General features: G+C 52.5%; 1 protein-coding gene across 1 annotated transcript; it reads right to left on the reverse strand.

Annotated features, from left to right (window-relative positions):
* Positions 1 to 20,405: 20,405 nt before the first annotated feature.
* On the reverse strand, positions 20,406 to 20,960 carry LOC134545087 (uncharacterized). Its single transcript, XM_063388544.1, has one exon. The coding sequence runs from the start codon at positions 20,958 to 20,960 to the stop codon at positions 20,406 to 20,408; it is 555 nt and encodes a 184-aa protein (XP_063244614.1).
* Positions 20,961 to 21,492: the final 532 nt, after the last annotated feature.

Here is a 21,492-nt window from a genome sequence, read left to right on the forward strand (position 1 = left end):
TATCACCGTCCTATCCTTAACAGAATAACACAGATTGGAAGAAGTTAAATAGCAAACATGTATAAAAGTTATAGTTAAAATAATCTCTTCGCTAAAGTAATAAACATATTTGAATTAATGAGTGCAAATAAAAGAAAATTATTCAATGAAATTGTATATTTCATTTCACTCCTTTGTATCCATACAAAATAGTGATAATTCAATAAAAATGATTCAATTTTATTAATAAAAGTATGCAATCATTTCATCAATGTTTTGTTATGACGTTGTCACGTTAAACTATCGTCCGTTAACCGACTTTACAGACAACCATTTTTTTTTCTGAGATGGTGTATTTGTATTTGTTGTAGCTTAAGAATTTACGAAATTATTAGAGTTTTTTAAGAATTTTTTTTTGCAAATAACTTTAGATAAAGGCAGTTAACACACATTGAGCCTACCCCACACAAAACCATTAAATAGGCCTATACATAACACTGCAACTGAAACAAATGTTTTCATCATATTAACATAGTAGGCTATTTGTTTGTACTATTTTCGAGTCCCCCAAAATTGAGAAAATCTTCTCTTCAAACGATGGTCTTTGTAAAAAAAAAAAAAAAACCTCGCTTTATATATTAGACAGAAAATAAATAATTATAAACACACATATACCTAACTATAATTTTATCGTATTGCAAAAATAATGTTTTGAATTGATAGTAATTAAGTAGGCATCAAACAAATAACAATAAAAATTTCTACTAAAAAACCGACTTTCCGCCTTATTTTCAACTCATTAAAACATCAAGAAACGAACGAAAAATATGAACAATACTTGCTGCCTACTCTTGCAAATTAGTTTTAAAATCTGCGTTTTTCAACCAAAAAGTGTATATTGGCAACTTCAAAACTACACAATTATTTTAAAATCGTACTTACAAAATTAATTTAATAAATGTGTGGCAACATCAAAATTGCATACATTTAAATATCTTTCTTAAAATTGTTTAAAAAGAAGTTGAATTATAAAATATTTATGCTATATAAGATGCAAGAGAATCGGCAAATTAATTTAAATTTTAAATATAAATCAATCAACATAAATTTCACATAAGTTAACTAACTTTTGAATTCATTAAAAATTCAGTAATGATGTGGTAACATGTTTTATAATTTTTTTTACAGAATTCAAAAAAGCTGAACCTGCAATCGGCTTAATGTTACAATAAATAGCATATTGACAACTATGCACTTAAAAATTACAGGCATAAAATAAATCATGTGTGCAAATAGAAACCGAGATATACAATAAATTATAAAATTATAAATGGAAAAGGGTATACTGGCGCACCCTGCTCAGTGATAATTCGCAATGAGCTTCAACAATTAGTTATGAGTAACATGCAAGATGGCGTTGCTAAACCACGCGAACACTGCACTCTAACGTCGTTATGTAGGTACTACTTGAAAAATTCATATTCGATAAAAATCCGGATCGGACCATGTTTCACCAAACTACATGAATTCCATCGAAAAAAATTCGACACTTTTCCGCATACAACTAACCCGACTTCCACCATACCCGGAATCTTCACTACACGGAAATGTATCGAACCGGAATAGTGACTATTCCGGGTCAGCACAAGTCCGTGCCAACTTGTGAGATTTAAATCTTGTATGGAATAGTGACTATTCCGATTCGACACAAATCCGTTTTTTGCCATTGTTTAGGCAGAATAGTCACTATTCTTTTCGACACAAGTCCGCGTACCCTACAAGCTGCAGTACCCGGCGTTGCCCGGGCTGAACACAGGGTGAATGGGACCTTTTTCGAAATAAGATGTAGATAGTAATTGTCTTCTTAATTTGAATGTCAAGTGTGCAAAATAATTTATATCACTTTCAGATCCCGACAGACGTTTTGCCAGTGCATATTTATTTACCTGTATATATCTCAAAATTGGTAGTCTGTATGTAATCTAGACTCTATAAAGCACTATAGACAAAAAGCTGAAAAATAAGAAACATACTAATATTGAAAAGAAAAACCATATCACTGATAGTAGAAACGCAGTTTACATCAACATAGAGACCAAAAGACATGTACATATTACTAGAACATCCATTTCAATAAATAAATCAATTTTCGTTTTTTTTTTACATCATAGTATACACAAAATAAACAACTACATATAAAGTTCTTCGAAATTCACTGTAAACAATATTTTAAATGTATGTCTCCCCAGAACATAAAATATAAACTTCAAATAAAATTAGAACCTTATATAAAACTCATGAACAGTTACTTCCAAAAATAATTTTTTCTCACGTTTAACTTAATGTTTTCGATGTTAGAACAGGGAGAGTGGCCAGTTTTGGCGCCAGTTTCCACGTTTAGCATCAATAGGTAATTATCTCCGAAACCACTTTCTATAGCTGCACGGTCGGCCCTAACCCGCCGTACGACATGTCGTGCGGTCCTTAGATAAAGTGTGAAACCCGACTGCGGGTCTTTCAACGTAATATGTAATCTTGTGTTTTAAGGCGGTCCGCCGAGGCGCCTGCGCCTCACGCTATAACACCTCCCCACGGAGAATTAGAACTTTGCCCACGCAGGGCGGCATTGCGCCGAATGGGCAAATGAACTTACGAATGCTTCAATCCCTGGGACGTGCAACGGACATGAACGAGAGACCACGTCCGGTCCCGTTGTGCCTGGTCCCAGTTTAAACATGGCTCACGCCACTGTGAGAATCAGTCTCACATCACGTGATCCTTGGAAGTCCGGGTACCGAACCCACTTCGAGTCCAGGATGAACTCGTAATTATTTAGTGTCAATTGCCATGTTTAGATTAGTGTGTGTCGTCATCATCACGTCTATGTATAAATCAGTATTAATTGTAAACCCGCAAAGAAAGTAGTAGATTAACATAATAAGCGTATAACGAACTATCACATGCCGCGCACCAGACTTGCCGCGCCACGAGCCGTCAACACCGCAGGTCAGGCTAGCCTGCACCCCTCTGTGGATTAGTCCTGGGAACACCGTGAGACGTAATAAGTGCCGCCATTCGAGGGCCGTGTAGGCGGAGTGAAGGTTGACGACGATACGGCCAGTCACGTGCCAGTGCCTTGTGGGACGTTCTGTAACGTTTGCTAACGGAATAAAACACTTAAAGTTACGTGTGTATTTCACTAATACGGCGTCCTGGGAGGCGATAACAGCCCGGGGTCCTTTGTCGACGCGTCCCTGCCTGCAGCCACGAGGCCAGGAATCCCGCCCTTGAGACTAAATTCACTTTATATCATTTGAATTAACCAAATTTCAGGACAGGCAGCGGGGACGGCGTCAAATTGTCAACCAACTTGTGTGGCTAAAATATCAACAAACTTTTTCGACAGACAATCCATGGAAAACGAAACAAAAAATTAGCAGACAAAGGTCTTGAGTAGGGACCAGTGCAACAGCGCGCAACGTGGCAACACCGCGCGACAGAGCAGCGCAACGCCAGCAAGATAAGCCGGGCCGGGACCAGACAACACCTCTCTTCCGCTCTCCACTCATGCTGTTCACTCGCCTTCCACCCCCGCTCGTCACCTCCGACATCCACCCCTCTTCACCCCTACCACCCTGCCCCTCATCATCACTCTCCAACACCGCTTCCCCACCCCGCTCCCCTCACCACACACCGGCACGTCAGCTGGCGACGGATACGTCACGCGGCCACGCCACCACAGGCTCCCGCGAGGCAGGAAGCGAGCGAGCACGCGAACACCAACTGAGTGACGAGGGGAGACGAACCCCGTACCTACTCGCGCCCTGCCAGCGACGTCACGACCCGTCGCTCGGGTCGGCCTGCCGCCTCGCGATGCAGCGAGACGCCACGATTGACATGGGCGAATGGTGGAACATGGACATACTGACAGGCGAGAGAGAGATGACAACACGAGCCGAAGCGCGCACCACACGCAAGTGCGGCGCACGGGAGGAGCCGATCCCGGTCAAGAGGGAGGACAGATTCGCGTCAGCACGCCGCTGCCACGCCGTAAGGTGCCACTGTCAGGCAGATGAGGTGGCTTACTGCCACCAGTGCGGCACCTCTAGGCACCGCACGCGACGGCCTGTTCATGTGCGCAGCCTGTGATGAAAAGGTGAACGCACCCGTACCAGTAACCGTGGTGAGCGAGATTCGGCAGGATAATGTCCGTGTCAAGCTGCCAGAATTCTCGGGACAAACGAAAGAGGACCCGGAAAAGTTCACGCAGGTGTGCCAGGACCACCTGGCCAGACATGGCGTACCGAAAGAAGAGTGGACGGAACGCGTCACCGAGCAGCTCAGGGGTCAGCGATGGACTAGTGGACCATGACCGGCGAATATGTCGTGGAGTGGGAAGACTTCACGCCGCACCTGGAAACCCGGTTCAACGCCGCCCGCACACGCGCCCAGGGCCAGCGCGCACTATTTTGTGAGCCACAACGAGCCGAGTAGGATGTGGAAACCTTCATCCGGTCCAAGGTACGGCTACACCAGCCTTGGACGCCAGCGGACAAACCAACGCGGCGCTAGACATTGTGGTGGAGCTAATGAGGAGGGAGCTGCTCCCGCACCTGAGGGGGGTGGTGGACAGGGAGCTCGAGGACTTTGTACAACTGGCAAAGGAGATCAAGCGGGACCTACACCTGTCGTCGCGCCCGCGGGACACCGCGGCTCGCCGCGAGGGACGTCCCAGCCACACGTGGCGGCCCCGGAGGAGGCATGGGCAGTTGTGCCATACGTGAACCCCCCTCCCCCTCGCGACAACCCCAGCCGGGGTGGCGAGATAAGGGAGCGGGGGGCAATGATGCCACCTACCACGCAGCAGGCCAACACCACCAACCTGCGGGCCGCACGTCCCAACCTGCATGCCGATGGACTGCGGGACGGACCCCCACGGTGCCAGTACTGCAGAGAGGAGGCCTACCATTGGCACGAGGTGTGCCCCACCCAAGCCGCGCTGTGGCAAGACCGCCACCAGGCGGGACACAGCCGGGAAACGCCAACTAGGGAGCAGGATACCGGCGAGCTACTGCTCCTGGATAACGGCCGACGCACCACCCGCAAGGCCAGTCCGCACATCGCCGCCCCTCAGATCAGGTGGTGGTGCGCCGCACCACCCGTCAACGCCCCGCACCGGGTCGTCGGCGTGCGACGCCATGTCACTGGCGCCCCCGACGACTCCAGCACTGCCTGCGGGGCCCGAACCGAGCACCATCGCCGCCCATCATACCAGGTGGTGGTGCCCCGCACAACCCATCAGCGCCCCGCACCGGGTCGTCGGCGTGCGACGCCGTGTCACTGGTGCCCCTGACGCCCCCAGCACCGCCCGCGGGGCCCGACCGGGCATTATCGCCGCGACTGGGACGACGCGGGCATGCTGATGCGAGTGCCCGTCCTGCTTAATGGCCAGCCCATCTACGCCCTGGTGGACACCGCTGCGAGCCACACGTATGTCGCGGCCCACCTGGTGCCCGAGGCGGACCTGGAGCCGCAGGAGGGAGGTGTCCAACTCGCCACCTGGGTAGCTAGCACGCTAACGACGGGGCGCGCCCAGGTAAGGATTGCCGTCAGGGACATGTGTAGCCAGACAACAGCCCTTGTGGTGCCAGAGCTAAGGGACGACCTGATTCTGGGACTGCCCTGGCTCGTCCAGGAGGAAGCCGCCATTGACTTAAGTGAGGGCAGTATACACGTCGGGCGCCAGGAACGGAGAACGCTCTACAGCGTTAATCAGATAGGAACACCTTCACCAACACCTACCGTCACCCTCGCGGACTTGGTAATGAGGTACCCCTAGAATACACGGACCTGTTCAATGGAGTGCTGACCCAGCAAGCACAGGTGTTCGCTGCCGCGGACATGCTGCTCCGCACCACAGTCACACAACATACCATCCCGACACGACCACACGAACCCTGCTTCATCAAGCCCTTCGGTTTTGGACCTAGGGAGCGGGAGGCGAAGCAGACACAGATCGCGGAGATGTTGCGGGAAGGGGTAATCGAGCCGAGTGAGTCGCCCTACAATTGTCTGGTGGTGATGGCCAAGAAGAAGGATTGCTCACTCCGGTTCTGCGTAAATTTCAAGCCCATCGACTCAGTTACCATCCCCGCACCACCACCAATCATCAACATCACTGATGCACTAGCCGGGTTGGGGGAGGCCGGCATATTCACGTCGCTGGATCTGAAGTGTGGGTACTGGCAGGTGCCCGTCTGCCTCGACGATCGGCCCAAGACGGCTTTCACCGCGCCCGACGGCCGCAGGTTTCAGTTCTGCGCCATGCCGTTCGGGCTGATATACGCCCCCGCGACCTTCCAGACCATGATGGTCCGCGTCCTGGATGGGTTCGTCGGCAGGTTTGCCGCGGCCTACCTGGACGATGTCATCATCTGTTTGCGGACGTGGGAGGAACATGCGCACCACCTTGCCATGGTCCTCGAGTGGCTGGCCCGTCATGGCCTGACCTGCGCGCCCCACAAGTGCCATGTCGGCGCAGTGGAGTTAGCTTACCTGGGGCACATGGTGAGCGCGGACGGATGCCGTCCCCTGCCAGCTCAGCTCGACCTGATCAAGGCCAAAACTCCCACACGTACCCGGTAGCAGCTTCAGCAGTTGGTGGGTTTGCTAAACTGGCTCAGAAGCTTCATCCCCAACTTCGCAGCCATCACCGCCCCCATGACCGATCTTCTGTCGCCCAAGTTTCGATTCCCGTGGACCCCCGAGGCTGACCACACCCTGAACGCCGTCAAGCGCCTGTTCCGGGAGTGCCACACACTTGCCCGCCTAAAAGCCGCTGAACACATTTACCTGCAGACCAACGCCAGCCAGGAGGGCATGGGCGTGGTCCTGTACCAGCTGGGTACCAACAGGGAGCGGCACATAGTAGAGTACGCCAGTGCCAAGTTTGGGCCTGCAACGCGCCGCTACCATGTCAATGAGCAGGAGTGCCTGGTGGTCGTGTGGGCCGTGGGGCGCTCCCGGCATCACCTTGAGGGCAGGCCGTTCATACTTAGGACGGACAGCCAGTGCCTTAAGTGGCTGGACTCAGCACAGGGGCGGAAATCAAAATTCACCCGGTGGGCACTCACCTTGCAGACCTTCGATTTCCATGTGGAGCACATGCCAGTTCGGAAGAATTAGCTGGCAGACGGGCTGTCACGCCACCCCGACCCCGGCTCCGAGTTCGAGGATGGGGAAGGTGGAACGACCTGTTACCGCCACTAGGGAGCCCCCCTGAGCAACGTGAAGGGGGGGAACACCGCCACCCTGTACGTGAATCAGACCACCACGGTACCAGGGGAGGTTGTACCAGACAACTTGGCAGGCCTTGGTCCAGGCCGTGCGTCGCGCGCAGCGGGCGGACACGGCAGTGCGCGCCTATGTGGCCGCATGGGCGGCGGGACACCGCTCCTTTCAGCGGTGCCTGGACAGCGTGCTACAGACCCGTGCCCCTGGGGATATGGAGATTTGGCGGACGCATGTTCCCGCCGCCGCCTGTCCGGCCGTGCTGGGCTTCTTTCACGATCACGACTTGACAGGGCACCCAGGGGCGGAACAGACACAGGAGGCGCTACGCCACACCTTCCACTGGCCCGGGATAGCCCGCGATGTTCGGGAGTACGTTAGGGGATGCCAGCTGTGCCAACAGCACAAGGCCCGGCGGGCTGATGGGGTCGAACAGCAACAGCCCCGCCGACTACACAAGCCCTTCCACACATTGGCCCTGGACGTGATGGGCCCATACCCGCAGACGCCCAGGGGGAAACGCTTCCTCGTGGTCATCACCGACCTCTTCACACGATGGGTGGAGGCATTTCCCGTGTCCAACATCCGGGCCAAGACGATCACCAACTTGCTGGAGGTGGAGGTCTACTGCGCTATGGCTTCCCTAGAGTACTCCTGACGGACAACGGGAGCCAGTTCATGGGAAGGCAGTGGTGAACTGACTGCTGACGCTGGGGCATCACACATCACACCACACCCACCTACCATCCCCGTTCCAACCCCACGGAGAGGAGAAACCAAGAAATAAAAGCACAACTATGTCTGCGCTTGGGGGACGATCATACCAAGTGGGACGTCCACCTACCCAAGATCCTGTATTGTCTGCGGCGGCGCGTAAACGCTGTCACTGGACACTCTCCTGTGGAGCTCTAGCAGGGGTAAAACCTGTCACTCCTGGAAAAGTACCGCGTAGCAAACACAACCATGGAAGACTGGTGGGGAAATGAGTTACGACATCACATTGAGGCCATGCAGGAGCAGGCGAGGGAAAAGTTGGCCCACTTCCTCACGAACAAGACACCTTCCTCCACGCACACACCGGTCCCCCTCACGCCTGGACAGTGGGTGTACGTGCGGCAGCACCACCTCTCAGCAGGGTCGAAGAATTTCTGTGCCATGCTGGCCCCCAAGTGGTCACTGCCGCAGCAGATCCTGTGGAAAATGGGGCCGTCCACTTTTGCCGTGCGCACTCTGAGTGGGCGTCCGGTCAAGGTGCACAGGGACGACCTACGACTAGTCATTACAACCCCGAACCAACCACCTGACAATGACCGCATACTCTGCGGGGACGCGGACAGGGACGAGGAGGCCCCGACACCGAACGGCAACATAACACCCGGGCAGGAGCCGCTTCCCGACACACCCACCAGCGAAGCAGGGGAAGGGCACCCGGACGACTCCACCCCTCCTCGCCCTGCGAGTGCCACCGCCCTCCCAGCCAGTCTAGACGCCAACCCCGCTGACACCCCACCCAAGGAGGCGGGGAAAGCTATCTTTTCCCACCCCATTCCCATTACCAATCCTCCTGACGGCGACGAGGCGCAGCCCATCATCGACCACCAGGACTACGAGGCCGCAGAACCCGAGTCCGACTAGCACGACGAGCCCTGGTGGCCACTGGACCTAGACCTAAGTACGTACACTTTCCGGGTAGTCGTAGAGTAGCCAGAGGCAGGGACAGCGGAGGGGGAAGAAGTCGCGAGTAGGTACCCCTGTCGGAAGCGGCAGCTGGTACAGTGCACATGCTGCACAGGAGAACCGTCAGCTGTGCAAGGAGGGGGGGAGGATAGCCGACACTCAGGCCATGCTGTCCAGGGACAGCGAGGACGCCAGGGAACCGGACGCACATGCTGACGCCGGGGCGACCCGACCACGTAGGGACCGCCGAGCACCCACGCACCTGAGTGGCTTCATCACCGCGACCAACCAGAACACTAGGGGGTCGAGTGGCGACAGGGAGGCTAGAGGCCCGGATGGTAGCCGCCGGCTCGAAACAGAGCCCCAAAGTACCCGCGACCGACGCGGCCGCGCGCCGGGCCTTGCCCCACCTCAGGGACTACTTCTTGAGGGCGATCACGTCACCCGCCAGTAACATACGAGCCAGGTCATCCGACGCACACACGGGAGGGAATCACCCAAGGCTTTCAACACCACCCGAAACACAGTATGGGTCGCCACCCGGGGAACCCCTGTTCTTGTGGGCGAACCACACCAAGGCCCAGTACACCACCCAGAGCCTAATCCTACCCACGTATGAACCAGTGCGACGTCCGAGTGAGACGACACAGTGTGTGTAAGGGTGCTGAGGCACAGAGCGGCCTCATTGAGGGGGGTGGCATTTGACGTCGCCGTCGGTGCTCCCTCTGAGAGCACAGGCCACTATGTGTCCTCAACACCTGAGTCAGTGCTAGTGCAACGAACACGCCCGCGCCCGCGCCCTTAGTGCAGCGCCTCGAACGACGTGACGTCAGTCACGGCCATCTAAACGCTCAAATCGCCCGGCCGGGTGTGGCAATGCGCATCAGATATCTATTCATTTAACAGACAGAAACTAAAACTTTTAATATGTATAAAAATTGTCTCTAATTAAGTAATAGGAGTGTCAAATATTTCCGCTCACAGAACTGGCCGGCATCGCCTTCCCGCGCTCCATCGTTTTCCCGCGCGTTTCCTCCCCTCCCTGGTCTGGTTTCCAGGGAGAGTCGTCAGTCGCCATCCAGCACTCACCAGGGCCGGCAGCCCCGCGCACAGTTTTCGCGCCAGTTTCCACGTTTAGCATCAATAGGTAATTATCTCTGAAACCACTTTCTACAGCTCCTCGGCCGTACGACATGTCGTGCGGTCCTTAGATAAAGTGTGCAACCCGACTACGGGTCTTTCAACGCCACGAGACATTCGATTTTTTAAATTTTTCTTTATCATGTGCTTAGTTGTAACATCGAAATTGAAATACGGTTTATGAAATGTTGTGGCCAGAAAATTTGATTAACGTATTTCGATTACAACAAGACTCCAGACAATGTCACTCTATGTCAACGTATTACAATTTAATGATAACTGACACAATGGTATGGGCCCTACTCTAAACAATGAGTTTTTATATGAAAACAATGGCTGAATATAAAATGGAAATGTTCCATTTAAAACTATATCAAGGGAGCAGTAAAATATTGTCAGCATACCTGTTATGTTACTTAACAAATACATAATATTTAATTTATGTAATTTTGTGTTAAATTCATGCAAAACTAATGATAACGATTAATTTGCGTCTACGATATGTGATCCAACGAGCTACATCATTTTTCTTCACCAATTACAACCAAAGTTAAGGAAAACTCAGTTTCGTATTTACAAACAGATTAAGTTTGAATGTTTTTTTAAGTATTTACTTTTACAATAAAAATTTCGAACTGAGTAGGTATTGAAAATCAGTGGCTTATATAGGGGGGTGGATGGAAGGGTGGTTAAGTGTTCAATTCCCCCCCACCCACCTTAGTGACAAATCATTAATTTCTTATTCATCACTCAAACAAATTTCATATTAAAATTAATAAAAATTTTACCATTACAATATTTAAATTTAAGAACCGAAAACTGCTAAAATAGCACTATTTTACACCTTAAAATCAAAATTTTCTCGGGGGAGGAGACCTGGATCCCCCCTTTTAATACGGGGGGCCATGCTTCTTAACACCTCCCATACACAAATCCTGGCTACGCCACTGCTGAAAATACTTTCCTCCCTTTCTTTTTCCAAATGCACATTTGTCGATGTTTTAAGATTTCATGGACAACTAAACAAGTGTAAAATTTTAATAATTTACTTTTGAGCAATATTATCATTTAAATTAGGACATAAACAATGTTCCCCAAAACGTTTTACACATAATGTGCAGAGCTAGACGAATAAACCATTTTACCTTTAGAATGAGTATTTATATTCTATAGGCAACGTTTCAGATATTTATTTCACAGCATATTAATTACTACTGACACAATTTACACTGATTGTTATTTATATCTATTTACATATGCACACAAGCTAATTATATAATTGAATTGCCCAGTGTCGACAAGTTACCAATTGTTAATAAATATGTTTCAAAAGGTAATAACAATACAAACTTTTAATATATTATTTTCGAAATATATCTTTTGACTTTTTGAAATAAACGTTTCCTTATGTGTAATGATAAACACACTAAAAACACATTTAACTGGGAAATGCTTGAAATCACTTTGAAAAAGTTGTTTTAATTACATTCTGCACTTAACGATTCAATTTTTTTTACGTGTTTTCACATTGCTTTGAAGACATATGGTATCAATATTATACAAATTGAAACCAGATACGAAATTTGCATTTTTAATCATTTCGCAGATTGCGTGCCATATAACATGCACATTTTCTTTGAAATTCTATGGAAATCGGCTACAGCAAAAGACCTAACTGTAAAATGGTGTTCACAATTTTTCGTTTTAAATTACATCATTCTGGAAAAGACACTGAAACCTCTACAATTTTTCTTTCTATAAATATAGCATCATTATGCATGCAGAAAAAATTCTCGGTTCTATCTTTAAAATGATTCACAATGAATAAAAAAAAAACATCAAGTCACGGTTAGGTTTTTTAAGGCCTCCTAGATCCAAAAAATTATTTTCCCCATTAAATTACTTACATTAAGAAGATTAATGGATAGTATTGTTGGAAGAACAGTTTACAATTATGCTGACAAATTTGAACATCATTTAACTGATTGGTTTTTGAGTTATGGCGAGTTGAGTTTGACAACTTTTTTGGGGCGCATGTGACAATCAAAATAACGGATGCGCATACCCACTCCTTGTGCATTTCACATCCCAGCTACGTCACATGATGATGTCGCTCCCCCTTCCGCTTTTTAACATCATATCGGCCCAACCATGGTGGGAAGAATAAGAGGTGTAGTCACGTGCATGCCAACCCTCGGCGTCGCCAGGCCAGTGGAACGTCTGTCTGACCTCACGCAGCGTCTGCTCCGCACCTGGGTGTCCCGCCAGGGGGTGGTCATGCAGGTAGCCTATGACCCAGCGCCTAGCCTAGGGCGGCACGTGGGTCTGCCACCTGCTTGTCCTGTGAGCCCCCTCTGGTCTGGAGCACCCCGTTGAGACTCCGGCAGCCCCGTACCACCCCTTCCCCGCACTCCGTCAGTCGAGTCTGGTTGTCGGGGTCACGGAGTTGTGCAGCGTGGACCCATGTAAGCAGTTCAGTCATAGTCTCTGGTCGCGCGTCAGGCGCAGGGGCAGTGGAGCTGGACAGCACGTACAACGCACACGGTCGCGGCACCGAGTCGTCGACCCTGCGTTTGCGCTCAGGGAGGAGCACTTCCTCCCATCCCTGGTCGTCGCGGAACTCATTCTCAGGATCCCGGTTCCGGGACAACTCGTCGGCCAGCTGATTTTCACGTCCAGGAACGTGTTCGACCGTGAACGAGAATTCCTGGATCAGCAAGGCCCACCGAGTGAACTTAGACTTCCGGCCCTGAGCGGAGTCTAGCCAGCGGAGGCATTGGCTGTCGGTTCTCAGCGTGATTGAGCGCCCCTCGACGTGGTGACGGTAGCGCTGCAGGGCCCAGACCACTGCAAGACAGTCCTGCTCATTCACGTGATACCTCCGTTCCGCCTGCCCAAACTTGGCGCTGGCGTACTCGATCATGCACCTCACACCTTGGTCATCCATCTGGTACAGCACCGCACCCATCCCCTCCTGACTCGCATCTGTCTGGATAAAGATGGGGCGGCTGGGCACTAGGCGCGAGAGCGTGTGACAGTTCCTGAACGGGTGCTTCACCTGCCGCAAGGCCTCGTCCGCGGCAGGGGTCCACCGGAACTTAGTCTTTGGTGACAGTAGGTCCGTCATCAAAGCCGTGATCGTGACGAAGTCGGGGACAAAGTACCGCAGCTAGTTGAGCAGCCTTAGCAACTTCTGGAGCTGCTTTCTGGTCTACAGTGCCCCCTTCCCCTCGATCAGCTCCAACTGCTCAGGTTTGGGACGGCACCCCTCCGCTGTCACTATGTGTCCCAGGAACTCGATCTCAGTGGCCCCAATGTGACATTTCTTTGGAGCACACGTCAGTCCGTGTCTGGCCATACGTTCTAGCACCAGTGCCAGATGGTGCTAGTGTTCCTCCCACATCCTGGACCAGATTATAACGTCGTCCAGATAGGCACTGGCGAATTCACCAATGTACCTGTCCATAATACGTACCATCAGGGCCTGGAACATGGCAGGGGCATCCATAAGACCAAAAGGCATGGCGCAGAACTGATATCGCCGGCCATCTGGTGCTGTGAATGCCGTCTTTGGGTGGTCCTCCGGGCATACTGGCACCTGCCAGTAGCCCGATTTCAAGTCAAGAGTCGTGAAGATGGTCGTGTCCCCCAGTCCGGCTAGAGTGTCCCTGATGTTGATCTGCGGGGGCGGGGCGGGAATAGTCAGTTTGTTTACTGCCTTGAAGTTCACGCAAAAGCGTAAACTCCCGTCCTTTTTGGTTGCCTTAACCACCCGCGAGTTGTAAGGGGAGGTGCTCAGCTCAACCACTCCATCACGTAACATCTCGTCAATTTGAGTCTGTATGGCCTCCTGCTCTCGGATACCAAATCCGTACACCTTCTCAAAAGGAGGGAAGTGCGGTACCATCGGTATCCGGTGGTCAGTCACGTTCGTCCGTCATAGCTGGTCCGTGGCCGCAAATACCTGTGCTTGGGAGGCGAGGACACTGTTGATGGTGTCGACGTGCTCCTCGGGGACACCGTGCTGAAGATCCTCCAGGCGTATGACTGACTGATAGGGACTGGGGGGGAACTGGTGTACGCCGTACACCATCCAGCGCCCCCGGGTGCCAAAGTGCATCCGCCCAGCTCGTACTTCCACGGTTGTGTCGACCTCGTACAGCCATGGGACTCCCAGGACCAGCCCCTCGCCTAGCTCGGGGACCACCCAGGCCTCAATGTGGCTAACGTGACCAACGATGCTCAATGTTACCTGAGTGATGCCTCCTGCTGCGACGATGGCGTCCCTGGTGGCCAGCTGCACCATCTCCCTTCGCGGGGTCACCGCCTCCGCCCTCACCAGGTGGGCTGCGATGTAGGATCGGCTGGCGGCGGTGTCCACCAGAGCCAGCATCTCCCGTCCGTTAGCATGGACAGGGACTCGCAGCAGCTCCTGCTCCTCGGGGCCGACCTGCCCCAGCTGTGCAGTTGTCTGTCCCTTACCGCCCCCGGCCTCCTGGCCGTCTGGGCATGGGGGACTCGCGGTGAGGTCCTCAGCCTGTCGCGGAGTTGGCGCGTTGATCTTCCGGTGGTCCACCTCGTCGACGACAGGTCGACGAGACAGCTGGTCCGGCACCAGAAAAACCTCCATCGGGGCCGCTGTGGTCATGGTGACACTCCGTCGTCCCCGTGGCCCCCGTGGCTGCCCCGGCACGGAGACCGCTGGTGGGATGCCTGTGTCGATGCTCAAGTTGCCCACCTCGCTGACAGCATGCCGACCAGGCGGCTGGTCCGGCCCCGGTAAAACCGGCGTCAGGGCTGCAGTGGTCTTGGTGGTACTTAGTTGTCCCTGGGGTTGTCCCGGCATGGGAAGAGCTGACGGGGAGAATTTCTATTGCCCCTCGCTTCCCAACGACAGACATGATGTTGGTGTTGTAGGCGCGGGCGGTGGTCGATGAGTCCTGCTGGTTACTGGGTCTGCCGGTGATTGGCGGGTCAGGAAGTGGCACCAAGTTGTCCCTCCACCCTCGTCCCTGTGTTTTCCACCTGCGACGTGTAGCCCTCGCGCGCTTCCTCTCACGTGGCTCTGGTGGGGCACAGGCGATGCCAATGGTATGCCTCCGAGCAAAACCAGCATCGCGGTGGGCAATCGTCCCTCTCCAGCGATCCTGTCCGCTCGTGACGTCCCCCTCCTGCTGCAAATATCTCTGGGTGTCCCCTGGTGCCACTTCGGTTTGCTGTCTTCCGAGGTCCCGCCCTGTCAGCGCAGCTCACCATGGCCATGTCATTGTCCGTGACTTCTGTGACGGACACCCCCCTCGGTTCTGAGTGGGCCCGGGAAACTCTCGCGCCCCTAAGTGCCGTCCTCCACTGCAACATGTCGCGCTCAATCACGCGAGCGAGGGCCACGAACTCCTCTGTGTCACGTCCGGCGGCTGTCCTCATGAAGGGGCTGAACTCTGGTAACAATTGTTCGATGATGATTCGTAATGCTGCACTCACGTCCCCAATTGTCCCCAATATGCGGAACATGCACAGTTTTTCGTAGATGAACTGTTTCCGCGCTCTCGTCTTTGTCCTGGTTCCGGCAATAGAAAGTCTGCAGACACATCGCGCGCGCCTGATTGTGATCGAACCTAGTCTCGACTTGACATACAAGATGTCCCCACTCGGTATTAAAACTCCCGGCCATTGACCACCAGTTTCTCGCCTCGCCGCAGAGCTGTCCCACCACTCGCGACGCCCACTCTGCCCATCGCACTTCGTACAGCCTCAGGAGGTTCTCGCACTCACGCAGAAACTCCCCCGGGTCCTCATTGTCTCTCCCTGCAAACACTGGCAACTCGAACTGCACATTCATGTATCACACAACCGGCCCCTCAACGTCCGCGTGTCTGTCGCTCTGTTCCCGCTTGCAGCTGTTGTCTGTGCTGTCCATGCCGTCTGCGCTCTCGGCCGCGCCATCGGACCCGCACACTACACTTTTCACATCAACTTTTGCAGAGTCCCCTTCCTCGTACATGTCTGTCTCGAAACTGATCATGTCGTTTCTGTCCTGTTCTATCTGTCTCCCTGCCATCCTACACGCCGGCGATACTGATCCGGGACACAATCGTAATATTCCCCAGTAATACAGTCCGATCCTTCCCGTCGCATTTTCTTCAGCCGGTGATCCCGCTGCGTCGCCGTCTTGAATTCTCGTCGCTCACTCGTCGCGCTATCTTTTGCCGAAATGTCTCGGGTTCGCGCCTTCCCGCACCACGTTATCTCCCGCTGGCGCGCCGGTGCGACATCTCGGGTTCGCGTCGCTCTCACGCCGCGCTGCCGCACCTGCCTCCATCCTGTCTGCATGCGCTTACGTGCGCTAACGTGCACTTCCGTGTGTTCGTGTGTGTTTACCGCCCCACGTTGGGAGCCAAATGACGTCCCTCGGCCTATGGTCCCTAATTTCCTGTCTGCGAAAATGTCCTATTTTGCCCGATGTAGCTCTCGTCGGTGAGGAAGTGAGTTCAGGCCAACGTGGCCAGGACCGGAAAATACGGGACCTGGAGGGAATGTTACATGGGTAGGAGGAACGGTAGGCAGTTCAAAGGATAAGGTGATGAAGTCCGTTTTCACGAGCCCCGTTTTATTTCCGTCTAGAAATCCTGCCGCAGCCTGGCCGGCACGTCGGAGAACGTGCGTCCTCCCCGCCACGATCCGGACTCCCGGAAAATAAGTCTCATCCTTAGGATGCAACCCGAAACGAACAGAGTAGGTAGCCCCGTAGCTAATCGTAACGGTTATGAAAGTTCCGTATAGATACACAGCTCGTATACGGCCCGTCACGTGAGCGGAAGGTCCAGTGATTACTCGTACTGACTGAGAGGATCGACAGTTCGAAAGGCACTTACACGGCCTATGACGTATGCAGCTACAGTCCCGAAAAGATCCGTAAAACTGAGAAAGATCCAGCGGTTTAACGAATGCAGATAATAGCAGCTCGGCTGCCGAGACAGTCCCATGATGTTACCACTGACTGCAAACTCCGAACGCAGAAACGCATCTCCCGAGCGGAGCGGAGCGGAGCGCACGTCTGCTCGCGCTCCCGTCTGGTTCGCCACTGCCCTCCCCCACCCGCTAGTGGGCCGAGGCCCGCGGGCCGCGGTTGAGGGGAGGGGAAATCGGCCGGCGTGGGATCAGCCCGCCTCGCGGTGCGCCAGGCTGTAGTTACATAGCTGACATAACACTAGCATAAACACATAATTATTAAGAAAAGACATGACCAGAAATTAATTAATAAAACAAAACACCAATTGATAAATGAATAACACATTAATGATAGGCGAAGTATTTGTACAATATCTACACACTTGTGGAGGCTCGTGTTCACTTAAAGAAAAAGGCATAAAACATAATTATATACAACATTCTGACGTATCAGGGCACACGCGGGTGCGTCCCTGCTCGCCGCACTTCACAGTCGGTGCACTGGGGGAAAACATATCTCCCTTAGGACCACATCGGTGGACAGGTACGGCCTCTGCATCTGGGAGGGTACGACGACTGTCGTCAAAATATATTTGAATTAATGAATACAAATAAAAGTCAATTTATTATTAAATTGTAGATTTTATTTCACTCTGTGCCCATACAAAATAGTGACAATTCAATAAAAATGATTCAATTTTATTAAAAAAAAAGTATGCGGAGGTAGATTTTATCACACAAAAGATAGAAAAAATTTAAAAAAATTTCTTCCTCAAAGAATATAATTATTTTTAATGCCTAAATGGTTTGGTTGCGAAAACCTATTACGGTTCAGTCTCAGGCCGAATATGATATTTCATTTTCTTCTGGATTAATCATTTCATCAATGTTTTGTTATGACGTTGTCATGTTAAACTATCGTCCGTAAACCGACTTTACAGACAACCAATTTTTTTTTAGAAGCTATTGTCCCCAATTTTTTTTCATTTCTCTACATTTTGACGTCGACCCAAGTGTGGACCCAGCTTTCACAGCCCGTTATGCCATGCCAACGCCTTCTCCTGCCCTGTGTTGCGTGTGCGCCAATGTGCAGTGCGACTAGGGCAGGGGGGAGATTCGCGCGCTAGGGGAAGTTTAATGTAAAATACATAAGGAACATTTGTAAATGGTTTATATTATTATTTGAAGGGTCGTGTTTTCTTTATTGTAAATAGTTTATTATATTGTATGAAATGTTATGTAGAATAAGTTCTCATGTGTTCACCGGGCGCCAAGGCCGTGGCTTCCGCCTGTGATCAATCAGCGTGTTCCACGGGCTCGCGAGGAGGGGTGGGACGCGGCCGCTGGGTCGCGCGAGGCGGGGAGGGAGTCAGTCGGCAGCTAAGCGCTGGAGACAGCGGACGTGTCTGCGGCATCGCTCCAAGACGGTGATAACGGGCGCGGTGTCTCGCTGGAGTTCAGGTCTTGCCGAGAGGAAGTTATTCCTACCTTTCAGTCGTGTTATCATTTAGGCGAGTGTGTCACCGAGTCATTTAGTCGCGGCGTGAAGTCAGTCACTTCTCTCGTGTGCGTGTTGTCTGGTCATTCGTTCAGCTTAGGAGGCGAGTCATATAGAGTTCAAGTCTTAGCGACGCGAGTATTGCTCGACACGAACGGGACTTCACGTATTTTTCCTATACAGTAACAGTGCGTGGAACCGGGCTTCGCCCTACAGGATCAGTAACAGGCGGGAACACGGCAGCCCCTTGTAAAGGGTTTGATTTACCGTATATAAAGAACCTGGAAACTGTCTTTGAGTGTGTCAATTGCTATCATGGTGACTAAGTCCCTTGGCCACGCGACCCGAACCCCTCTCTACCGAACACTGAGTAGCCGGCAAAATACTAGCATTCAGGGGCTAGTCGGCCAGGCGACGACAAGTGTTGCCCAACTTGGTGGCCTATCAAACATTTTCAAACTTTCAAACTTTTTAAATTTTTAAATGTTCAAATTTTTCAACGTTTCAATTTTTTTCAAATTTGGGAAAATCCGGTAAAGACAGTGAAAGTGCAGGTCACGTACGCCACAGGACGGGAAGGAAGGCGCGCAGGTGCAGAGGAAGTCGGCGCGACGGAGCGGCGCCACGGAGCGGCGCGGCAGAGCAGCGCGGAGCGCAAGATAAAGGGTCCGCTTGTATTACGGCGCGTCTCACGCCGGGATCGTTTGAGCGATAAGGCGGCGGAGATACCGCGTAACTTCAGCCGGGCGGGAAAGTGTCAGGCGAGCCTGGAACACGGAGATAACAACCGAGAAAAGGATTTGTTGTCGGCGGCAGGGAGATAGGAGAAGATAGGAGATAACAACCGTGAGAGAAGGATTCGTGGTCTGCAGCAGGAGAGAGAGTAGACAACATGAACGACTTCCAAGAGGCATATGAGTCCTGGGCTGACGCGGGCTTTCCAGAGCTGGGCAAGAGTTGCGTTCACTTCATGGACTATGAATGTGGATTTTGTTTTGAATATCGGACGTATGGGATGACAATGTGCGGTGCACGTTCATGTCCCGGCGGGACACCTGATGGGTGGTTTTTGCAAAGAGTGCGGGGGTTTGGGGCACGAGGAGTGTTTGCATCCTTTAGCTCGAAAAGGGGCATGGAGGTCTGGATTTACATGTGAGCGGTGCCTGGCGAAGCTGTGTGTACATGCTAACAAAATCGTCATGACGCCGCCCCCAGTTGTTCAACATCAACATCATCTGAAGACCAAATGACCACGAAAGCCAAGGGTGGCCACACTGGGCAGACGTTGACAGGGCGCTCACCACGCCTCTGCTGGAAACGACAGAACTACCGATGCTGCTACAACCGACGCCGCCACATCATACACCGCCGCAACAGACACCACCGCAACAGACGCCATCACAACAGACGCTGCCGCAACCAACGACGCCGCAACAGATGCCGCCGCAACCGACGGCACCACTCCAGATGCCGCCATTGATGCCGCCCCCATAAGTGCACCCATCCACAACTCCTTGGGGCCAGGTGAACATGAAAGACGAGTGGTCCTACTGTGCGGATGCCGACACGTTGCTCACAATGTCACTGCTTGAGATGACAACACTCCTGATGCCGCTGCAACCGACGCTGCCGCAACCACCGCCACCACCACAGACGCCACCGCGACAGATGCCACCGCGACAGACGCCGTCACCGCGACAGACGCCATCACTGCAACAGTTGCCGCAACCACAGACGCCGCCGCCGCTGCCCCCGATGCCGCCGCCTGCGGAGAAAGCTACTGGTGCGGTGCTGTGTCACACCAAGACAACATCGCAGCGCTTCCAGGACGGCCAACCGGCCGCCGAAGCAGTTGTGCACCAGGCAATGACCATCACGCCGTCGCACGCGCCACTGTGGGCGCACCACCTACACATGTCATGCGCATCGCTGAAGGCGCCGCGCCACCGCCCACCACGGGGGGTGCGCCACAGCTGACCACCGCATGTGCCGCTGAAGGTGCCGCGCCACCTCCGCCCGCCAGGTGTGCCTCCTGTGGCGCATCGCCACCGCACGTCACGCGCTCCCCTGTGTGCGCATTGCCGAAGATCGACATGTGTGCCACCTGTGGTGCAGCGCCACCGCACGTCACGCACGCCGCTATGGGCGCGCCGCCGAAGCTCGACATGTGTGCCACCTGTGGTGCATCGCCACCGCACATCACGCATGCCGCTGTAGGCACGCCGTTGAAGCTCGCCATGTGTGCCACCTGTGGCACATCGCCACCGCACATCACGTGCGCCGCTGTGGGCGTGCCGCTGAAGCCTGCCATGTGTGCCACCTGTGGTGCATCTACGCCTCCCGCCACGTGCGTTGCTGTGGGCGCGCCGCCGCCTGCCTCTGAAGGCGCCACGACGCTGCCGCTGCCGCCCACCTCGGCCACCCCCATGGCGACAGGTGCGGTACATACACACACCACTACGCTACCGGACACACCAGGTTAGTGTTCCAGTGCAATGGCCAGGTGCGTCACTCCCGGGCACGTAAATAAATGAGACGTTGGCGAGCATAACGGTCTCGAGGGTGGAGGGGGGGGGCATTTGACGTCGACCCAAGTTTCGACCCAGCTCTCACAGCCTGTTATGCCATGCCAACGCCTTCTTCTGCCCTGTGTTGCGTGTGCGCCAATGTGTAGTGCGGCTAGGGCAGGAGAGAGATTCGCGCGCTAGGGGAAGTTTAATGTAAAATACATATGGAACATTCTTATTTGTAAATGGGTTATATTATTATTTGAAGGGTCGTGTTTTCTTTATTGTAAATAGTTTATTATATTGTATGAAATGTTATGTAGAATAAGTTCTCACGTGTTCACCGGGCGCCAAGGCCGTGGCTTCCGCCTGTGACCAATCAGTGTGTTCCGCGGGCTCGCGAGGAGGGGTGGGACGCGGCCGCTGGGTCGCGCGAGGCGGGGAGGGAGTCAG

Source organism: Bacillus rossius, unplaced genomic scaffold (assembly GCF_032445375.1).
Source record: "Bacillus rossius redtenbacheri isolate Brsri unplaced genomic scaffold, Brsri_v3 Brsri_v3_scf57, whole genome shotgun sequence".
NCBI lineage: Eukaryota > Metazoa > Arthropoda > Insecta > Phasmatodea > Bacillidae > Bacillus > Bacillus rossius.

What these genes read in the sequence shown, in the direction of transcription:
- LOC134545087 (XM_063388544.1), bottom strand. Translation starts at nt 20,960, where the DNA reads ATGGGGGTGGCCGAGGTGGGCGGCAGCGGCAGCGTCGTGGCGCCTTCA.